The sequence below is a fragment of the Carcharodon carcharias genome, chromosome 17 (assembly GCF_017639515.1).
Source record: "Carcharodon carcharias isolate sCarCar2 chromosome 17, sCarCar2.pri, whole genome shotgun sequence".
NCBI lineage: Eukaryota > Metazoa > Chordata > Chondrichthyes > Lamniformes > Lamnidae > Carcharodon > Carcharodon carcharias.
The window spans coordinates 75187114-75210580 of NC_054483.1; the positions used below are offsets into that span (position 1 = coordinate 75187114).

General features: G+C 39.5%; 2 protein-coding genes across 7 annotated transcripts in view; one reads left to right on the forward strand and one right to left on the reverse strand.

The window, feature by feature from the left end:
* The window catches only part of inpp5f (inositol polyphosphate-5-phosphatase F), a 222273-nt gene extending 219924 nt beyond the window's left edge, over positions 1 to 2349 (forward strand). For 3 of the 5 annotated variants that reach the window (XM_041209889.1, XM_041209891.1, XM_041209893.1), the window contains one exon: positions 59 to 2349. In XM_041209889.1, coding sequence (XP_041065823.1) covers positions 59 to 1226 — 1168 coding nt within the window. In that variant the 3' untranslated portion in view covers positions 1227 to 2349. The remainder of the gene's footprint in view (positions 1 to 58) is intronic. The other 2 variants (XM_041209890.1, XM_041209892.1) reach the window with 2 other exon arrangements.
* Positions 2350 to 4896: 2547 nt separating this feature from the next.
* The window catches only part of LOC121289791 (minichromosome maintenance complex binding protein), a 36595-nt gene continuing 18024 nt past the window's right edge, over positions 4897 to 23467 (reverse strand). For both annotated transcript variants that reach the window (XM_041209602.1, XM_041209601.1), the window contains 7 exons: positions 23057 to 23180; positions 21504 to 21621; positions 14507 to 14672; positions 11002 to 11135; positions 9683 to 9847; positions 9504 to 9592; positions 4897 to 7818 (listed from right to left, as the gene is read on the reverse strand). In XM_041209602.1, the coding sequence (XP_041065536.1) occupies positions 7692 to 7818; positions 9504 to 9592; positions 9683 to 9847; positions 11002 to 11135; positions 14507 to 14672; positions 21504 to 21621; positions 23057 to 23180 (923 nt within the window). In that variant the 3' untranslated portion in view covers positions 4897 to 7691. The remainder of the gene's footprint in view (positions 7819 to 9503; positions 9593 to 9682; positions 9848 to 11001; positions 11136 to 14506; positions 14673 to 21503; positions 21622 to 23056; positions 23181 to 23467) is intronic.

Below are 23467 nucleotides of genomic sequence, written 5' to 3' on the forward strand. Positions count from 1 at the left end.
CTGAATAACATTTTTAAACTGTCAAAGGAAATGACTGAGTTCTACGTTGTTTTTGTAGGAAGCACAGTAAACCACATGAAGACATCCTTGGTATCCGATCCAAAAGTCAAGTTTCGAGTAGTACAAGCCTAACCCAAGGCAAGAATTTCCTTATGAACAAGTTTTCCTCCCTTAATCAAAAAGTCAAACAAACTAAATCCAATGTGAGCATCGGCAGCCTTCGCAAGCTTGGCAACTTCTCAAAGCCTGAGATGAAGGTCAATTTCTTGAGACCAAACCTGCGGGTGAATCTGTGGAAGTCGGACAGTAGCTTGGGGAGCTCTGATTCACCAGTAGTGGTCTCCAAGGATGATACCGATTCAGACATAGAGATCTCTTCTGACTCAGACTCTTTTGAATCTGACGGTTTCCTCTCCAATTCTAAGTCAGATGATGATTGCCAGCTAACAAACTCTGAAGATGTCAGGCAGTGTGACTATGTTTTGCCTAGTTGTGGTATTGTTGCTACAGGTCCTCGGCCACGGTTAGGAAGTCGATCGCAATCTATTAGCAGTTCAGATTTTAGTATTCCGAGTAATCCTTCAGAAATCCACATAGCTCAGTGTAATCCTGAACAAGTGAGTAAAGTCATGATTGATGTCCAGCTTTCTGGCAAAGCACCAAATGCTGATGAGGGTATATTGGTTGATTTCAACACTCCCACTGATGTTTATTGTCAACAGTTTGTAGAAGATGCACAGCACAAAGTTCCAGACATTCCTGTAGACCTTGCATTCCATCACCAGCAACGTGAACAAAGCAATATCATCTTGGGCACCAAGTCTAAATCTGAACCAGAGGTAATGGAACCACTTTTATCAAGACCCTCTAAGCTGGACGTGCCCTCAGCTACCTCAAATCCACCTTTTCTTTCAGTTGAAGCACTATGTCCTGCTGTATCGCCAGATAACAGTTCAGCCTGTATATCCAATCCACCCGATGTGGAGACTGGTTTACAAGCAACTCCTTCCCCAGCCGACGATGCAGGGAGCAGGGCTGTTTCGCCATTTGCTAAGATCCGAAGCTCTATGGTCCAGGTAGCGAGCATGACCCAGGCAGGACTGATTCAGGGGGTAAACTTTGCAGTGGGAAAAGTTCAGCGAACCCCTGATAGTGTAAATGAAGGTCAGCATCCCCAGCTGAAAGATGTGTTTACACAGTGCCGGACTAGGATAATTCAAATTTAGCCACTGGTGGGTCCTTTCAAACCTTGATTAAATTTAATACTTTATAAAGTTATGGCCCAAGACAAGATGCCCTTTTAAAATGTATCTGCGTACAAAACTGCAATCTTTAACATGGCATTTGAGGTTTTCTGATGGTCATTGTTACATGTGAATCTGGGTATTCCTGGATCTTTTCTTTAAGCTACTGCAGCACTAACTACTGAACAGGCCAATGTGCAATATTAATTGTGGTAGTACATATTAGGCTAGGGGTATTGTAATTCCAGTTAATTGTAATGGGCTCAAACCCTGCCCTGTTCCAGATGGCTTTATCTACTGTATAACTTGAGGGGATTGTATGCTACATGTAACTTAAACATGTCATGCCACACAACTTAAGAACTGTCACTTAGTTTGTGTTGCACTGAATTGTATTAGTGGGATAGTGAGTTGTATTTTGGTCTAGTTTGTCTTCTCTGCCATACAGGGAAACTGCCACCAAGGGAAGTTATGATTCAACCTGAACAAAGCACTCCGTAGAAATGTTTTTAAATTTATTTTGATTGCTTCTCAGTTTTTAATGTAACATCATGCCTTTGCAGCTTAAGTTTAGTTGAAAGGACTTGAATACCTTGTGCTAATTTCACTATTAAAGTATTACATCAATGTGTAAACTATTAAGAAAAGGAGTATTATTTCCCTCATCATGTCTCATTACGAAAGAGACAAGATCCTAATGAAAATTACCTGTAGCTAAGTGAAGGGGCCTGAGAGCAAGCTTGACTTAAATATGATGTAGCATTAGTAGGATCCTATAGCTAGTGCCTGTTTTTTCATAAATGTACTGTAGCTAGACTGTAAACGTGATATCTAAAGCAGGTTCCTGAGTGTCTTAATTGTGGTCTTAAATGTCTCTATTGCAGAGGATTTCTAAGAAAATGAAACTGTCCATTCCTGTAATAAACTCCAGGTATTGTAACTTTTAAATGTTTTAATGTGCTTATTTATTCATGTTTTGTCACTGTAGTGTGGTTTCTTTGGAGTGTTTAAAAAATCCACATATGCTTCAAAGGTAGATATACTCCAGTGTATTTTGACATGAGGGATGTACATTATTTTAATAAAAAAAAAAGTTAAAGCAAAACACCTTTTAATTTTTGAGTGCAAGTGTTAAAGCCGAACTTCATATACATTTGTTTCTATAGCAATTACTGCACATTTCAACAGCTAAGGACTGACACAGGCTGAGGTCAATACAATATGCCTTGGTGCTGTTGAGTAGCAGCAATGAAGGAAAATATGGGATGTGTGACTTTGAGAGATTTAGATGGAAATTATTGCAGTTTCCTCACTTTCCACTTGAAAATAAAACATTTAAAATAAAAACAAAATGCCAAAAATACTTTAACATATCAGAATTGGTTTAAAGCAAATCCAGAGAAAGGGAGGAGAGGATAGGACACGAGGGAAGGTCTGCGATATTGTGGAAGACATGAGAATAAATGGGCACGGTGGTGCAAGGCAAAAGGTGATCATGGGACAAGTGAAAAAGTTGGGAGTTGTGAGTGGGAAAACAATCATTGCTGTAATCAGTTGCTGTCCAAAACACAAAATGGGTCTGAGATTGATCTGAAAATAAACTCTAATGTTGAGTCTGTAAGGCTGTAACTTGCCTAACTGAAAGACAAGGTGTTGATCCTTGAGCTTAGGTTGAGCTTCATTGGGACACTGCAGGAGACCATAGACAGGGAGGTCAGAGGGGGGGAGTTGTGCAGAGAATTAAAGTGACAAGTGACTAGTAGCTGAGTCATGCCTGTGAACTGCAGGTGTTCTGAAAAGCAGTCATCTAATCTGCATCAATGACCTGTTTACACTCATTATCACAGGACAGCGCATAATTGAGGTGACTGGGCTCCTAATCCAGTGGCCTGGACTAATGCTCTGTGGCATCAGTTCAATCCCACTGTAGCAGTTGGTGGAATTTAATTAATTTGGAATAAAAAGCTAGTCCCAATAATGGTGACAATTAAACTACTGGCTTGTTATAAAAACCCTTCTGCTTCACTAATGCTATTTAGGGAAGGAAATCTGCTGTCGTAACCTGGTCTGGCCTACATTTGACTCCAGACTCAGCAATGTGATAGACTTTGCCCTCTGACATGACTGACCTAGCAAGCCACTGTTGATACAAGTTACAGAAGATAAAACCAGACCACCTGACATCAACCCCAGTATCAGTCATGACAAGGGCATACCCTGCCCAGTCAGCTCCTGAAGAAGTCACACTGACTCAAAACATTAACTGTTTTTCTCTTCACAGATGCTGTTAGACCTGAGTTTTTCTAGCATTTTCTGTTTTTGTTTGTCACCTCTGAAGACTCCTTGTAGTAGGAGTGCTGCCCCACAGACTAGTTGAGCAACAACCCGACAGTCATACTCAAAAATTGGCAGTGAGAGAGATTTGGTATAATCGGAAATGGTGGCATAGTTGGGAGGAAGTGGCCTGAGACCTCAACATGGTGTTTGTGCCCCATGAAGTCTCAAGTCCAGCTCAAGCAAAGGCAAGCAAACAGCCTGATTACCAACTACCACCTTCCTTAGATCTACTACTCCACATTGAACACCACTTGGAAGAAGCACTGAATGTACTTCTGGTGGAGGACTTCAATGTTCATCACCAAGAATGGCTTGGTAGCACTAACTAAGTTGGCCAAGTCCTGAAGGGCTGCAGGAGGTGATGAGAGAAACCACCAACAGAGGGGAAAAACCCACTTGATCTTGCTCTCAATAATGCATTCCACAAATGAATCTAACCATGGCAGAAATTGTGTGTACTGCAGCTTATATCTCAGCTCCTGAGTCCCCAAGGGAAAGGCATAAATCAGGCATGCAGTGGAATACTTTCCAGTTGCCTGAATTGGTGCAAATGTAGCAAAATGCTCAGGAAGCTCAACATGATCCAGGACAAATACAATCTATTTTATTGGTACCTCTGCCACCCTTGATGTGTACTCCTGGTACACTTCAACAAGATATGCATCACCAAGACAAACAGCATGAACATCATCTCCATTGCAACACTGACTAGCTTTCAAAAGTATATCATTAGTTATGAAGCATAAAATGCAAGTTCTTTTATTTTCTGTCACAAGGTCTCCACCATCTCATGGTAAGTAGAATTGGGCAAAAATGCCAACCTTGCCAGTAAAGCCACCACAAGAATGAATTTAAAGTGACTGATGTTCCACTCAAACATTTTCTTTTAACTGCCTTGGGTTTAGCAGTTCTGGGTCCTTCTTCCCTGCTTTGGACAATTGAGGTTTTATTTAATGCTTCCATCCTTAAATAGAGAATGTAATCTATGGTATTCAATCTACAACATTGGCACATAACATTACAACAATGCAATGCAAGGGTAAATATTTATTCACTTGCTTCACTTGGATTAGCTAACCACCCCTTGCAAAATGACTCCACATACATGCTTTCTATCAGAAATTGGTGGATAATGAGCAAATGTAGGAATCACGGAGTTATTTTCCTCCACAGTTTGATGTGCCAATACCTACTGCAGCACCAGCTAATTCAGCAAAGATCAAGCCTTGAAACCAGGATATTGACTCATGTCACTGGGCGATTTAGGCTCTTTTCAAATCTTTATAATTATCACCCAGAAAGAAAAGAATCAAACTTTAAAAAAGTAGCTTTTAATTTGTTTAAGAAAACAAACCAATTTACAGTAAATATCCCTGATATGATTATACAGAAATCTTCAAAGATCACATGGAAAGATCACTTACCTCACACAATTCTTTTTTGAAAATTTAGATTCATCCACCCTTTAAATTATAATTTATTTTCAAGAGAAACCTAGAACTACCAAAATTTTAATATGGCAAAGAATTTTATGTAAGAGTAGCAGTAAAATTTCAGTGGCAGCACAGTGCGTTTCTCTTAAGTCACTCTGCAAAGACAGCCCAACTAATCTCAGAGTTATAATGCAAAAGGCCATTAGTTTCTATACCAACTCTGATTATGAAATAATCAGCCATTAACTGAAGTGATCTAACCTCCAAACCAACCAAATCCAAAAGTCAGTATGTTTGAAGAGGAAACAAAGACTAATTTTATTCACCCATATTAGTTTGTTAAATGAAAACCTAGGGTCAAAAGAATCGAGGCAAAGCAGATCGAGTGCATTCATGAACTCATGGGGCCAAGTCATTACAAATCTACTCAAACTCCAAATGATTCAATTTTAAAACACTTTCAAAGTTAGGAAAAATCCTCAATGTGCATCGCCTTTACCCCCAAAACTCTGCCATTTGGTGGCTGTAAGGCTTAAGGCTTTGTTTAAACTTCAATTAAAAGATCATGTCTTTCTAAATCTGTTTTGCACACCTTGGAATTAAGACATGGTTTTTCCATCGCTCGATGAAATTTGAGTTCACTTACTATTTAACAAAAGACATGTTATTTAAAAGGGCCAGGAAGGCATTACTGTAGTATGGTTAGCTTAAGTACATCACAAAGGGGAGTAGGAGTAGTTTGGGAAGGCTTAAGGGATATTGTTGGGGCAGAGGAGGTGGCTGAGCTCTATATCTAACTGCACTATAGCTGACAGTACTTAATGCCAAAACTCAGTTTTCAAATAAGGCTTCCATTTCCCAAAACCAACATATTTCATCTACAGGAATGCAAAATTGTAAAGTTAAAAATTCCATTCTTGGGAATTCTTCTGCCACGAGCTGGAAAATCTCCATATTTATAAATATTGAAATTTAGTGCCAGTCTGTTCTAAAGTAAGCACATGAAATATAGGACAGCTTTAGGGGTTGGTAAGTACTTCAGTTTGATAAGAAGGCAAAATTGTTCTTTTTGAACCCATGTATGAAACCAGCAGTGATTGATTAGCTTGCCTTCCCCGTGAGCTGTAAAGTCCAGATATTACAAAAGTTTGGGCAGTCTTCATCCAGTTCCTAGTTCAAGAGGACCACACTACTAAAGACTGCTCCAAATATGCAATCTTGCATTGGTGAATAGGAACTACTTAAGCAACAACGTCGGGACAAAGTACAAGGAAATTTCGTTTCAAATCAGGGTGTGCTCAATGCTGCCACTGGGTGGACAAAATGGAGAAAGGTTTCACAGTCCTGTAACATCCTCCTTAACCTGAATTCCTGACAATTGGCATGCTGCAATATTTTTTTTAAAGTTTAACCAGCCATCCGATAAGCAAGTAATACAGAGTGCTTAAGGTTCCCCGAGAGTGTTTTGCTCAGGTACAGGTGGGCCTGATTTAGCACATAAACCAGTAACTACAGGCAGGTGGGGGAAAATTATACTTTGGAATTGATCAACTGATCTGCTTGTCTGATAAAGCACTGCCGTAGTCCCATAATCCACCTACTCAGCTTAAAAGTGAAAACCAAGTGTGTTTATAAGACTAACTGAATTACAGGGTTGAGATGTTTAAAGCTGCTCCAAAGCTTTGCTCCGACAGGCCTCATTTGAACCAAATTATACAACTCAGCTTATTTTTATACAAGTCTACAAACTACTAAAGTAACTGTTCACTTGTTACCAGATGCACATATTCTACATAACTGAATAAGGTAAAAGCATGGACAAAGGAAAGGCCATTTCAGCCCATCATGCCCACTCTTTCCACAGCCCATCTGCCCCATCAGGAATTCTATCCCACTTCATCAGATGTGCCAAATTGCACATTTGACTTACAATAGTATAATCACTGGCAGATAACTTTACAAAATTTTAAAAAGTGAATTTTCAAATAGATGCAAAAAAAATGCAGTTATGGTTTGAAGGCAGCTTGTACATAATTTAAATAGCCAGTAAGTCTGAGCAGCAATATCAAAGAGACCGCTTCAATATTAGAAGTTAACCCATCTTTGATTAAACAAAGTTGTCCACACTTAAAACTATGACATGTAAACAAACTGATTCACTGCTAGTTCCAATGTCAGTATACAAGATTAGATCTGGATGTGTAGACACCACTAGAAGTTCATTCTAAACCCACAATGAGACGAAGAGTTTCAAAAAGAAACAAAGAATGTAACAGCTGTTGAATTCTTCATATTTCACTTTTTTTTTAAAAAGGCCATTTTTAAACAAGTACAATGTTATGCAAATGCAGTTTACAAAATTACAAAAATAGCTTGTATTTGAGAAATTGTGGTAATAGAGGAATGTAGAAGTATTTTCACAAATGGATGTATTTAACTAAAATGCAGTACAAGCAACACAGACGTTAGAAATAAAGTAGTCAGAATTCAGATTTAAGAAATTTCTGTAAGAAAATTTGATACAAATGATCTACAAAGAAGGAAAAAAATTGTTTTTCCTCAACCTGATGATAGATTTGGCAGGTGGGCTGAGAAGGAATGTTAGCTCTTCAAATTTACATAAAGCCCACTGACACACAAGTTCAATAAATTCTTGAGTTTTAAAGACAGTCCATCATTAAGGTTCGTTGCCATTTACATGGGTTTGTTGCTGTATCCTGCTTTTGCGAAGAACCTCCAATTGCTTTGCCCGCTGCCACCTCTCTCGTGATAAGGTTGTGTGGCCAGCACTCAGAGACACCAATCTTTTAAAAGGCAAATTAAAGTTAACTTTTAACAGTATAAAAGCACAAAATAGCTAACAGACAAAACATTTTTACATCTTGCAGAAACTTATGTACAACAGTTTATTTAAACTCATTCACCTAATTCTTCCCTTCCTAACCAGGTTGTCAAATTACTTTTCAATTTGGCTATCTTATTAGGAAGAAACATGCAGTTTCTGGTGTGAATAATTATTTAGCTAACATAAATCAAAGTGCAAAATCAAATTACAGCAGCGAAATGCTATTGCTCCAAATACAAAAATGTGACTACTACAATATAAGGTCTGCATCAGTCACTTAAATCATAAACCTGAATTTATGATATCTGTTTTATTTAAAAAATAACTAATGTTTCCATTCTACAAACTTTACTATAAGCTACGCTGTCTTAAAGTAATATTATAATCAAAAGTAAAGCTCAGAGCAGATAAGACAACTTTTGTCAGACTTAAAAACAAAAAACGATGGAAACACTTAGGTTAGAGCTACAATATGTTGGTTCCCCACAATTTTGTAACTGTTACAAAAGTATAACAATTTAAAAATCTCGAGATCTTAGTGGACTCCTTGCTTCTGAATTCAGTGCACACATCTCATAATAAATATAAATTGCAAAACTGTTGCGATAGTGAGGCCAGGTTACTCTTGTGGATTTGGTCTGCCTGGCACACATCATCTGCCAAGTCATAACAGTTACAACCTTGTCTGATGGTGCTCTTATACTATACTGCCAGTATAAGAATACCTACTTAGAAGGTCAGCAATTTATATGCTAACACTGCATCATTCACATATACTCAAGCAGAGATCTCTTCATGCATACTTAAATGCACACTGAGCTCTATTCACAGATTTCAGACCTCAAAAATCCTCCCATCAATAAGACTGCCTATTTCTGCCTCCACTAAAGTGCTTTGTCCAGGCCCTCTGCCATACATCAGAATACAAGGAAAAAAGTTAGATACTGAAAGCAAAGGAAGATAATGAAGAAAAGTAGGGTGTGTGATTTGGATTGCTCTACCAAAGAGCCAGCACAGAAACTACTGACTTTCTCCTGTACTGTAAAACTCTACGATTTTATATAGCATTGTCACCTACAGATGCTATTCTAATGCTCTCCTTGCTGGCCTGCCATCTTCCACCCCCTCAAAATGCCAATGTGTCCAAAATCCCACTGCATTATCCTGTTTATCCACCCCACTTCTCACTGACTGACATTGGCACACCCACCAAAGACCATAAAGATAGAATCTTTGGCCTCATCCCTATCCTATCTCTGCAAGTTGTTTCACCCCAAGTCCCAAAAAAATACATGTGCTTTAATGAAAGATAATAAAAAGAACTAGTTGCTGAGCTTTTCTGAAATGATGATCAAAAACTAGGTTGAGAAGATGGGACTGAAGAAAGACTGAGGAAGGAGACAGAAGAAGGCTTTAAAGGGAGACTGAGTTGAGAGAGTCAGATCCACAGTGCAACTGTTTTTTTACTCATGCTCTCAGTAGGGGTTCATTCAAAATTTGGTAGTTAGTAAAAAACAAAGGTAAAATTTAAATATTACAAGTGAGAAAACGCAAAAACTGTTTAATGCATTTCTTGTGAAAAGTTCAATAATTTATGACAAAAATGCAAGCAACAAGCCATTTCACATCTCTGACACAACTTACCTTGCTACAACAAGCAACTGATGGAGATCTTCTGCAGTTATGCTTCGAGGATCACTCTTTCTCATCTCCACAAAATCTTCTTCCACTGCCTGGAATATAGACAATTAAAAACTGAATCATATTACCTACTATAGAACTTGGAAATATAGCCTTCAACAAAAAAAAAAGGACTTTAATACCTTGGTCACTTCATCAGATATGCTGTAGTCCATTAGTCTCAGTAAGCTCACATATATGCGAAATTTCTTTAGCATGGAAGGCACTACAGCTGTTTGTAAATTAGCCATATACTCTTCTACATTAGCAGGAATCATCTGAGGCTGTAGGTGGACTTGGCAGTCAGACTATAAATTAGAAAAATAGTTTGCTTCAGCTACAAAACAGCAATGGAAGGAATACCAAGAAAAAGAGCAACTTAAAAGATTTCCCAAGACCTACCTTACAACAATTTGCATTTTAATCATTCATAACATTATAAACTATCAATGTAAAAGCAAATGACAAAAGTGTACATTACACATGACGACTGAACTTACAACTTCACCCTTTATATTATGCTGTCAGATCCACTTGTTATGAGGTCACAATTATTCAATCTATACTTTATTATTCAAATAGTGATTTATAGCACTAATAGAAAGTAATAACAAAAACAAATTACAGCACTATGAAGTGAAGCACTTGAATATTTTTTTTTAATAAAGAAATTCTGACGGCTCAATGGGTAGAATTATTGGACTGATTGTCAAACTAAGTTCCAGTATACAGAAGTAATCTGTACAATAACCAGTTCAGTTTGAGTTTATCTATATAATCCGTGTTAATAATACCACTAATAAAATAAGCATGAAAGAAACAGCAGTAGCAATTGTAACAATTAAAGATGCAATTAAAACCGAGATGGACATATTTAAAAATGTTAAATCGAGAAATTAATCCTTCTTTCAAAAAGTTTTTGACGTCCCCAGAAAATACAACCAGGGTTAACCTGGAATTTTGGGCCTTACAAATGGGGCAGGATCACAAAACCATAAGTTCTTAAAGGAATCCTGACTTCATAATGCCTCCTGTTCATCCTGCTGTACTAATTTCAGGAGGAATTGTGTGTTTGTACACTCTTTTCAAGATGAAACTTGCAGAGCATTTTTATTCCAACAGTAAAAATAACAACGCTTGTGATAAGAGAGCCACTTGTAACTAACAATGTTATTCCTGGCCTCCTTTTAAAAAAAAAATCCACTTTTTGTCATAAAGTGAGGTGTTAATACTTAATGTTGATTCAAAAAAAATCAAGTTCAAAAGATTTTCTTACAATTCAAAATATTATTAAACAAAAATCATATTGCATTGTCATTAGGATTTTCACTGGAGTGAAAAATCACTTCACTGCTTTACAGCTGCTACAATGCATAACTTATTTAGATCAATAATCAACAGGACTTGGAGCATAATATACATGGAAGTTGTACAAATAGACAAATCCACAAAATACACGTACCGGTAAGAGAGATCTTCCTTCAGAAGTGATGAGTACATTAATATTGCAAGGGAATTCCATCTGGTGGTAGTTGAAGTCATAGTCCACCTTCTGCCAGGTAATCAAATTACCAAGCGCTGTCACATTTCGGACACCTGTGAAAGATTGGGCATCAACAGCAATCATGAATAACACTCTTGTTTTTTGGCAGGTCAGTTACTACTACTTTGATGAATAAATCTGAGACGGCTAAATAAAATGAATGCTTTGAAGTTATAGAAGGAAAATTCATTCAAGTAACTGCAGCACTACCTCCCACGCTTAATGGGACTTCCCAGTTAAAACATCCAACGTCTCTGAAGAAAGGCAACTTTAAAAATATTTCACACATGGAAGCCTGTAGTGTCAAAAGCCAGCATCCACCTTCATTTGAATGTAATAAAATCAACAAGAACCAAACAACTTATATGTAGTGCACAGAAGAGCATACAGAATGCTGGAACGATGCAGCAAAGAATCATAAAAACAAGAAACTCCAAAGTTATGGTTTGCAATCCCAACCAGTAGCATTTTAAAAAATCCTTTTTAAACGGGACGTGGGTGTCGCTGGCTCAGCCAGCATTTATTGCCCATCCTAAATGCCCTTGAGGTGGTGGTGGTGGTGGTGTGAGCTGCCTTCTTTTACAACAGTTACTTCTCACAAGTAATATAAATACAATAATCATAATGCTGCTTAAAAAGTCAGAGGCATTTATGGCACAGGAGACCATTTGGCCTATTGAATCCATGCTAGCTTCCCATGGAGTACTCTCATTCCCCCATTTGATCTCTGCAGCTGTGCAAGTTTATTTCCTTCAAGTGCCCATCCAATTTCCTTTTGAAATAATAGAACCATAGAAAAGTTACAATGCAGAAAGAGGCCATTCAGTCCACTATGTCTGCGCTGGCCAAAAAGAGAAAAAAAACCCAAGTCGCTCATTTTAATCTCACTTTCCAGCACCTGGCCTGTAGCCTTGTAGGTTATGGTACTTCAGATGCCGTCTGGGTATCTTTTAAATGAGTTGAATATTTCAGCATCAACCACCAACTTAGGCAGTGAACTCTAGATGCCCATCACCTTCTGGGTGAAAAAATCTTTCCTAATGTCTCGTCTAATCCTTCTATCAATCACCTTAAATCTATGCCCCCCGGTAAGTGACCTCTCAGCTAGGGGAAACAAGTCTTTCCTGTCCACCCTATCTAGGCTCTCATAATTTGATACACCTCAGTTAGGTCACCTCTTAGCCTCCTCTGTTCATTGGAAAACAACCCTAGCCTACCCAATCTCTTCTCATGCTGCAATTTTCAAGCCCTGGCAACATTCTTGTAAATCTCCTCTGCACTCTCTCCAGAGCAATGATGTCCTTCCTGTAATGTGGTGACCAGAACTGTACACAAAATTCCAGCTGTGGCCTAACCAGCGTTATATACAGTTCCATCATTACATCCCTGCTTTTGTATTCAATACCTCGCCTAATAAAAGAAAAGCATTTCATATGCTTCCTTGACTACCTTGTCCACTTGTCCTGCCACTTTCAAGGACTTGTGGACATGCACACCAAGGTCTCTCACTTCCTCAACCCCTCTCAATAACTTCCTGTTATTGAGTAATCCCTTGTTTTGTTTGTACTCCCCAAATGCATTACCTCACACTTTTTCCAATTGAATTCCATTTGCCACTTCTCCCCCCACTCAACCAAACCATTGATATAATTCTGGAGTCAACAGCGATCCTCTTCACTATCAATTACATGGCCAATTTTTGTGTCATTTGCAAAATTCTCAATCTTGCCTCCCACATTTAAGTCTAAATCATTAATATATACAACAAACATCAAGGGCCCAAACACTGAGCCCTATGGAACAACACTGGAAACCATTTCCCATTCAAACATCCATCGACCATTACCCTTTGTTTCCTGTCACTGAGCCAATTTTGGATCCAACTTGCCACCTTCCCCTGTATCCCATGAGATCTCACTTTCCTGGCCAGTCTGCTGTGTGGGACCTTGTCAAATGCCTTACTGAAATCCATATAGACAACATTCACTACCCTCATCAATCCTCCTTAATACTTCCTCAAAAAAGTCTATTTAGTTAGTAAGACGTGATCTTCCCCTAACAAAATCATGCTGACTAAACCCGATCTGTGCCAAATCATTGATTGTTTCCACTTCCACCGCTCATGGCCCGCACGTTCCAGCTTATGAACAAAAAGCTCTTCCTCACATTCCCCCTGAATCTCTTGTAAGCCAATTATCCTGCCCCAAAAATCTTTAAATCTTCTCTCAGTTAAAGATAAAAATAGATTTGCTGCTTACAGTGAGATCTTCAACGTTCCTTGAAAATAATTTATCTGTAACATATTATGCCAAGCGCAATTTTATTTTTATTTTTTTGAGGGACCCAGCCAGGCAAAACTGAGAATCCACTGGAAATTCACCTCCAATATAATGTTCAGCAATTCCTTACAAACACTAAATAATCTGATTCAAAATAAAAAGAAAGTCCTACTGATTCTGGAAACCTGAAATTAAAAACAGAAAATGTTGGAAAAGTTTAGGTCCGACAGCATCTGTGAAGAGAGGAAATAAGGGTTCCTGATCTTTTGTCAGACTCATTTGCTTTCCACAGATGCTGCCCATTTTCCAGAGAGTTTGCAGCATTATTGATTTTCTGCTTCAATGCATTTAGGGGCATGGGAATAGAGATTACCCTTGCGCGCAATTGGAAATCCAGGTGAAAGCTGATCTCAGAAGTGTGTTAGCTTTCCAAAGTGAAGTTATAGTTCAAATTCTGTTCAACATCATTTGTCTAATCACAAAGATTCATCTCCCATGAGCCAACGCAATCAAGCAGCATTTTAGAACTCTTTCCTCCTCGCTTTCATTAAAAAATAATCCCTGATATATTGAAGAATTGTAACTTGATGCAGTTTTATCAAAACAGAAAATGGGCTTATCACAAAAGATACACAATTTTCGTGTCTACCACCTATGAGTAACCCAATTTTAAATAATTAAAATAACTTAAAAAAAACTATAATCATTTACTAGTTTTGACGTGCAGTCGTCAGTTTATTAGAAAGGTCAATATTCAAAACTTAAAGAAAACACTGCTTAATTTCAAGAACCTCTTGAACTGGTCCACCTGCCAGAAACTTGGTATGGTGATTAATTCAGGCTGAGGCTGTGGACAGTTCTACAGACAGGGCTAGCTTCCAGCACGATTTTTAAAAAAATCAATACTAAAGATTATAGAAACTGCTTTGGCTAGTTTGCCCACTTTGGAGAGATTTGTGTTCACATCACAATCTTTAATTTCCATAGAATCTTCACAACCTCCTCCTCTGCTTAGTGCTTCCTATATGAGTACCCAGATTAGAGGGCAAGTTTGTTATTCAGTTACTCATCAGCATTCCAGCTACTGAAGTTGAAACAGAAGTTGACAGTAAATCTTGCTCTAGTCTGTAAAATTCAGTTCTGACCTGTAGCATCCAGCTGTCCTTGTTCCAATAACGTCTCGTCTAACAAGAGAGAAGTGTTACTGGCCAGCTGCAATACTCCAGTAACAAGGCGATTTGCAGTGTAGTCTTTGTGCGGGATGAACCGTAGAGTATTCATGTTGTTAAGAGTCATGGGTAGACAATAGGACTATTAAACACAAAAATTAAAAGCAATTAAGAATGTTAAAAAAGTCCCAGTTTAGCAGACTTAATAGTAAGCAATGGCGATAAAGAAAAACAAAGCAACTTGCTAAATAAATTGCACCAATCACTTTAATTTTAAATACCAGTTATAATAATGTGCGTGAATTTCAGAAAATAACACACAAACTACTATTCTGGGTTATGCACCACATACTTCTGGCTGTGACTCAGAAACAAATAAAAACTAATTTTGTAATTACATCCAGATTATGCTAACGTTTTAGGGTCATCAAGGCCAGTTAACGAGTTAATCACAGGACCAATGGCCTGGACTCTGCAGTCAGTGACAAAGTAAGTGCTCCCCACAAATCTTGAAGAAAGCTGCCCAGAAAGATCTAGCGAACTCTGTGACATGGATTTTCCCTTTTCCGATGTCAGTTTGAATCTGGTACCAAACCAAGGAGCTTTCTGGCAAAAGTGATGTCATCAAGCACAGCAAACAGCCAATCACACTGAAGTATTCTCATAGACCATAATCCAGTAGGTTAAAATGCACCAATTATCATTGACTTTAAATCTTACAGAGTGAAATTAATGTTTGGGATATACATGAGATCACAGAATCGTTACAGTGCAGAAGGAGGCCATTCGGCCCATCGAGTCTGCAATGGCTCTCTGAAAGAGCATTCTAACTTAGTCCCAATCCCCTGCCTTATCCTCATAACCGTGCACATTCTTTTTCTGATAACAATCCAATTCCCTTTTGAATACCTTGATTGAACCTGCCTCCACCACCCTCTCAGGAAGTTCATTCCACACTCCAAACGCCCTCTGAGTGAAAATTTTTTTCCTCACATCACTTTTATTCCTTTTGCCAATTATTTTGAATCTATGCCCTCTAGTTCTTGATGCTCCCTTGAGTGAGAACAGTTTCTCACTATTTACCCTGTCCATACCCCTCAGGATCTTGAATACCTCTATCAAGTCTCCTCTCAGCCAAAATTCTTTTCTCCAAGGAAAATAGTCCAAACCTCTCCAAACTATCCTCATAGCTACAGTTTTTCATCCCTGGGATCATTCTTGTGAATCTCCTCTGTACTCTCTCCAATGCCTTCATACCTTTCCTCAGAACTGGATGCAGTACTCCAGATGAGGCCTAACTAATGTCTTATAAAGTTCAACATGACCTCCTTGCTCTTGTACTCAATGCCCCTATTAATAAAACCTAAGATACCATATGCTTTACTAACTGCTCCCTCAACATGCCCTGCCATCTTCAATGACTTATGTACGTATACATTGAGGTCCCTTTGTTGCTGCACCTCCTTTAGAGTTTCTCCCTCTATTTTATACTGTCTCTCCATATTCTTCCTGACAAAATGAATCACTTCACGCTTCTCTGCATTGAACTTCAACTGCTACTCGTCTGCCCAATCCACCAACACATCTACGTCCTTTTGAAGTTCAAGACTGGGTATGTCCTATCTCACTGGCAGGACAGATCCAGCAGAGGTAGCAGCACAGTGGTATACAGTCAGGAGGGAGTTGCCATGAAGTCCTCAACATCAACTCTGGACCCCACGAAGTCTCATGGCATCAGGTCAAACGTGGGCAAGGAAATCTCCTGCTGATTACCATGTACCACTCTCCCTCAGCTGATGAATCAGTGCTCCTCCATGTTGAACACCACTTGGATGGAAGGGCGCAGAATGCACTCTGGGTGGGGGACTTCATTGTCCACCACCAAGAGTGGCTCGGTAGCACCACCACTGACCAAGCTGGCCGAGTGCTAAAGGACATAGCTGCGAGACTGGGTCTGCGGCAGGAGGTGAGGGAACCAACAAGAAGGAAAAACATACTTGACCTCATCCTCACCAACCTACAGATGCATCTGTCCATGACAGAAAAGGTAGGAGTGACCACCGCTCAGTCGTAGAGGCGAAATCCTGGCTTCATATTGAGGACACCTTCCATCATGTTGTGAGGCACTACCACTGTGCTAAATGGGATAGGTTTCGAACAGGTGTAGCAACTCAAGACTGGGCATCCATGAGGCACTGTGGGCCATCGGCAGCAGAAGGATTGTACTAAACCACAATCTGAAACCTCATTGCCCGGCATATCCCCCACTCTATCATTACCACCAAGCCAGGGGATCAACCCTGGTTTATTGAAGAGTGCAGGAGGGCATGCAAGAAGCAGCACCAGGTATACCTAAAAATGAGATGTCAACCTGGTGAAGCAATAAAACAGGACTAGTTACTTGCCAAACAGCATAAGCAGCAAATGATAGACAGGGCTAAGCTATCCCACAACCAATGGATCAGATCTAAGCTCTGCAGTCCTGCCACATCCAGTCGTGATTGGTGGTGGACAATTAAACAACTCACTGGAGGAGGAGGCTCCACAAATATCCCCAACCCCAATGATGGAAGAGCCCAGCACATCAGTGCAAAAGATAAGGCTGAAGCAGTTGCTACAATCTTCAGCCAGAATTACCGAGTGGATGATCCATCTTGGCCTTCTCTGGAGGTCCCCACCATCACAGGTGCCAGTCTTCAGCCAGTTCGATTCACGTGATATCAAGAAACAGCTGAAGGCACTGGATACTGCAAAGGTTATGGGCCCTGACAATATTCCGGCAATAGTACTGAAGACTTGTGCTCTAGAACTTGCCACGCATCTAGCCAAGCTGTTCCAGTACAGCTACAACACTGGCATCTACATGGCTATGTGGGAAATTGCCCAGTTACGTCCTGTACACAAAAAGCAGGACAAATCCACCCTGGCCAATTACCACCCATCAGTCTACTCTCGATCATCAGTAAAGTAATGGAAGGGATCATCAACAGTGCTAGCAAGCAGACTTGCTTAGCAATAATGTGCTCACTGATACCCAGTTTGGGTTCTACCATTGTCACTCAGCACCTGACCTCATTACAGCTTGGTTCAAACATGGACAAAAGAGCTGAACTCCTGAGGTGAAGTGAGAGTGACTGCCCTTGACATCAAGGCAGCATTTGACCGAGTGTGGCATCAAGGAACCCTAGCAAAACTGGAGTCAATGGGAACCAGGGAGAAAACTCTCATTGGTCAGTCATACCTAGGACAAAGGAAGATGGTTGTGGTTGTTGGAGGTCAGTCATCTCAGCTCCAGGGTACCACCGCAGGAGTTCCTCAGGGTAGTGTCCTCGGCTCAACCATCTTCAGCTGCTTAATCAATGACCTTCCTTCCATCATTAGGTCAGGAGTGGGGACATTCGCTGACGGTTGCACAATGTTCAGCACCATTCGTGACTCCTCAGATACTGAAGCAGTCTATGCCCAAATGCAGCAAGACCTGGACAATATCCAGGCTTGGGCTGACAAGTGACAAGTAACATTAGCACCACACAAGTGTCAGGCAATGACCATCTCCAACAAGAGAGAATCTAACTATCGCCCCTTGATGTTCAATGACATTACCATCACTGAATCCCCCACTATCAACATTCTGGGGGTTACCATTGACCAGAAACTGGACTAGCCATTTAAATACCGTGGCTAGAAGACCAGGTCAGAGGCTAGGAATAATGTGATGAGTAACCCACCTCCTGACTCCCCAAAGCCTGTCCAGCATCTACAAGGCACAAGACAGGAGTGTGATGGAATATTCCCCACTTGCCTGGATGAGTGCAGCTCCCACAACACTCAAGAAGCTTGACACCATCCAGGACAAAGCAGCCTACTTGATTGGCACCACATCCAAAAACATTCACTCCCTCCACCACCGACGCACAGTAGCAGCAGTGTGCACCATCTACAAGATGCACTGCAGGAATTCACCAAGGTTCCTTCGCCAACACCTTCCAAACCCACGACCACTACCATCTACCAACAAGGGCAGCAGATGCACGGGAACACCACCACCTGGAAGTTCCCCTCCAAGTCACTCACCATCCTGACTTGGAAATATATCACTGTTCCTTCTCTGTCACTGGGTGAAATCCCTGGAACTCCCTTCCTAACAGCACTGTGGGTGTACCAAACCACATGGACTGCAGCGCTTCTCACCACCACCTTCTCAAGGGCAACTAGGGATGGGCAATCAATGCTTGCCCAGCCAGCGAAGCCCACGTCCCATGAATGGATTTTTAAAAAAACTATCCTCATCACAGTTGACAACGTTTCCAATCTTCGTATCATCTGCAAATTTTGAAATCATGCACTGCACACCACAGTCTGGGTCATTAATATATGTCAGGAAGAGCCCCGACCCCTGAGGAACTCCAATACAAACCTTACTCCAATCTGAAAAACATCCATTAACCACTACTTAAGTTTCCTGTCACTCAGCCAATTCCTTAACCAAATGCCTACTCTCCCTTTTATTCCTTGAGCTAGAATTTTGCTCACATGTCTGCTGTGTGGCCCTGTATCAAATGCCTTTTCAAAATCGATTTACACATCAACAGCATTGCCCTTAGCAACCTTCTCTATTACCTCTTCAAAAAGCTCCATTAGTTAAACTTGATTCTTCCTTAATGAATCCATGCTGGTTTTCTTTAATTATCCTGCACTTGCCTAAGTGACTTTTGATTTTGTCCCGAACTATAGTTTCTGGAAGTTTTCCTTTCACTGAAGTCAAAAGGATTGGTCTGTAGTTGCTGGCTTTATCCTTGTACCCCTTTTTGAATAAGGATGTAACATTCCCAATTCTCCAGTCCTCTGGCACCACCTCTGTGTCGAAGGAAGACGGGAAGATTACCACTACTGCCTCTGCAATTTCCAATCTCACTTCCCTCAGTACCCTCGGATGCATCTCATCTGGTCCTGACCAATCTTAGGTAAAGATAGCCTTTCTAAAACCTCCTCCTCCTCACTTGTAAATTCTTCTAGTGTACGAGTTGCCTCCTCTCTCACCTTCCTGGGTACCATTTCTTGCAAAGTAATAATTTAATATCTCCGCTATTTATCCTGCCTCCACGTGCTAGTCCCCCTTTTTTTTTTATCCCTAATCGGCCTTACTCTTTCTTTTACCACTCTTTTATTATTTATATGATTACAGAAGACCTTGGGATTCCCTTTTATATTAACTGCCAAAATCTTTTCATGCTCTCTCCTTTCTTTTCTTACTAGTTTTTTCACTTCCCATCCAGTCCTGTCCTTCAGCCTGATTCTCCGCTGTATTTTCTACCTGATGTGTAGTACGTGCATTTCTTCCTTTTCATTTTCACCTCTATACCTCTGGTCATTCAGGGCACTCTGGATTTATTTGTACTACCTCTCCCCTTAAAGAGAATATACCTCAAGATTAAGATTAAAGATATTTGCTGAAATATCAAATGAATGTCTAAAACAAAGTTATTTTAAAATATGGAATTTTATCATAATGGGAGAAATTTGATATTCTACAAAGATAAAAATAGTTTCTCAGCAGCAATATGAACTTAGTAGGCCATTAAAAACCCAGTTACACCATATTCAACAGATGTAACTTTTGCAAGGGTTTTTACTCTGAGACTAATAGTGTAGAAGGGCAAATTCACATCAGTTTGGTGAATTGATAGAAATCTGGGGGTGCTTCAGTAGTACATCCTGCAGAAAAGCGTACAATCTCCGACAGCAACTTCTGGACAACCATGTTTAACTCCACATGTTCCAGAGTCCACACACATACAGTTAAACAAGGACATCCAGAAATGCTGTCAGTTTCAGACTAGTAATGACTGCAAACAGTTTTGCTATCATTATTACTACAAATCTAGGCCATCAGCTCGCCCTCTCTTTATCATTCTGACCAGTTTAACTGCAACTAGTTTTTTCTGAGATGGGTTAAGCACTGATTCGTTGCATTCGGTCCCTACAGTCACTTTCTCATTTCTAATGTAATGGTCAAAAGCTAAAGCAGAATTTTCAAATGTTCGAATAACTATACTGCAGATTATAAAGTAGGTGGAGAAAACCCATTCCCTCTGGCATGCAGACAATAACCAGAGGTCACAGATGTAAAATCATTGGCAAGAGGACCTCAAAGAGAAATGAGAATTTTTTCCCACTAACGAGTTACTGGAATCTGGAACACTCCCTGAAAAGGTGGCAGAAGCTGATTTCATAAATAATTTTAAAAATACACTTGGACAGGTATTTGAGAATGGGGAACTTACAGGGCTATGGACACAAAACAGGGTGTGAGACTCTTTCAAAGAGCCAGTTCAGGCACAATGGGCTGAACAGCCTCCTTCCATACTCTCAGTTTTGATTACTCTATGATGAATCGTGTTACTCTCTTTCTTTAAAAAAACTAAACAAGCAGATTACAGTCTGGAACAGGAATACTAGCAAACATGTAATACTTGATGGTCCAGTAGTAAACTTTAACACTGTATATTTAAAATTGTCAATTTTTCCCCAACATGGAAGAAAATAGTAGCACACTATTTTCCACACGATATAGTACTGCTGGTGTATGTTCTCAACATAGCATCAGCAGGAATATATATTACACTATTATATTCAAAGCTTATAGCCCTTGGTTAGAATGTCTGCTGTAAGGACATAACCAGAGTAGCATATCTATACATACTTTCTGGCCTAGCTCCTATTCCAAACACTTTTGGAAGTCATCCAGGATGCCACAAAGGCAAGAAATCTCCTCAGATCCACTTCCCTGTCTGTCCAAAATGCAGACCTCAAAATTAACAGTGCTAGCAAAAGGAAGGTGCACCTTTTGACTATGGTGAAATTCTATGCAACCCACTCAACCAGGCAAACAGAACTGTCTATTTCCAAAAAGTATGACAATCACCAGAGTTGACTGATCATATCCGCAATCTTCTATGATTTAACTACTTACTGATGGAACCAGCTGTTGAACGGTCCTATGGAGGTACTTTGTGTAAGTGTTATTCCTTGGGCAGCCACTCAGGTTTACTGTGAATTTACCCAGTGGAAGAATGTCGCGCCGGGAATATCTGCAACATTGATTAAAACAGGTTAATAAGCACTGGACCAGCTGCCTCATTTTGTACAACAGATGAAAAGCTCAGAGAAGATGAATTTACCTTTTCTACATGCAATTATAACTCTTAGTTACATAATCTATAATATATATAAAAAAGTCTTATGCCTGCACATACTTCCTGCCTGCATTCTTAGACTTCCAATTGCCATCTTTTTCCTCATATTATAATTTCTTGCGTCCATTTAATATGAATTCTCCTATGCATGTCACGCTATGATCTCACAATCTGGCAGCTGGATAGGTTGTGAAGCAAATGTCTCAGGTACTTCTTGGCCTGGAATTATCATGTTCTAAGTAGTTTAAAAAAATAAGATTTTTCAGCTTTCAAGCTTATTTCCCCCACTCTCCAGCTCCATGTTGTGTAGAATAAAAGTTAGATGCCCCACTGGTCTATATTCCATGCCCCACTTCAGGCTTCGCTAGCAAAATAAGATGTCTGATTTTGTTCAAATTCACAACCTAACATCCTCTGAATTTCTGTGTTGTATTTCTCCTTCACAGTTACTGTCAAGACAACAAACAAAACATTATGTAGCTTTCACTATTATCACCATCTTCAGAGTTTTGTCCACTTGAGCCAAAGCAGAAATGCAAAAACATGTCATTTTTTGGCTGTTTAAGAAATGCATATTGACTCTCTGTCAAATAAATCTTAAAAAAAATCACAGGAAGCAGTTGTTTAATTGAGGTAGCAATTCTAACGACACCACACACTCAACAACAATCTACGCATATCCAACATTGCAAGTCCCATAGGCGCAATCACAAAAGTGGACTGAACAAGAAACAGCAGGTAACATCAACCCAAAATTTGTCTGTTGTCTTCGATTTGATTCAACTAAAAATACATTTGAAAAAAGTCTAAATTAGTTGGAAAACTGTGAAACACAGCCAAAGAACCTCTCAAGCACCCACCAACCCCCAGCCAACTAAATGTACCTCAATTAGAAGTAGTATCATCCTGTGACGAAAATATATTTTGTAAGGAAGAGACTGCTTCATAACACAACAGATTGTGATTCAGAATACTTGAAAGATTAGATTTGTACCCAAGATCATCTGCTTTGCTTCTGACAGGATAAAGTATAATTTTGGGAGCGAGAATGTCACTGTTGCCATTTTCACTAACAATTCAATCATACCTTTTATGAACACTGGAGGTTGTATTAGTTACTTTAAAAAAAGAGGAACATTTTAATTCAGAAAGACATCTATCTATTTCAAAACATTTCCTTTGATCAAAACAACAGTTATACCTATTCAAAAAAGGCTACAATTTCGCCAGAATTTAAAAATAAAAATACTTTATATCGAGTAAGTGACAGTCAATACAAATATGGATTGTGTGTGTCAAAAATGATGGAAAACAAAGATCATATAATTACACTGTGGATATGAAGTGCAGAAGGAGATATTCAGCAGCCAGACTGTCCCCCAGTAATACGTGTGTCAGGAACCCAAGCAACTCTGCTCTGACTGTTGACAATTCAGGCATGATGTTTGTGATACCTGTAATAAATCATCAGAAAAAATATACTATTCTTCAACATCTTAAGTGAAGAAATATTTGTATGACATCTTAAGTAAGAACAAAACAGTACAACACCATGCGAAGGGTAAAAATGGTTCTGGTTCACAAACTTGCTCACTAGGTGTAGGTTCTCTCTATCATGGTGATGTCCTGATCTCAGATGACTTATATGCACGATACAGGAACAGAGTTTGGGTTTGAATTATTTTTAAAACTTACAATAGCAGGGATACAAGTTCTAGCACTACATTGCATAGTCAATAAA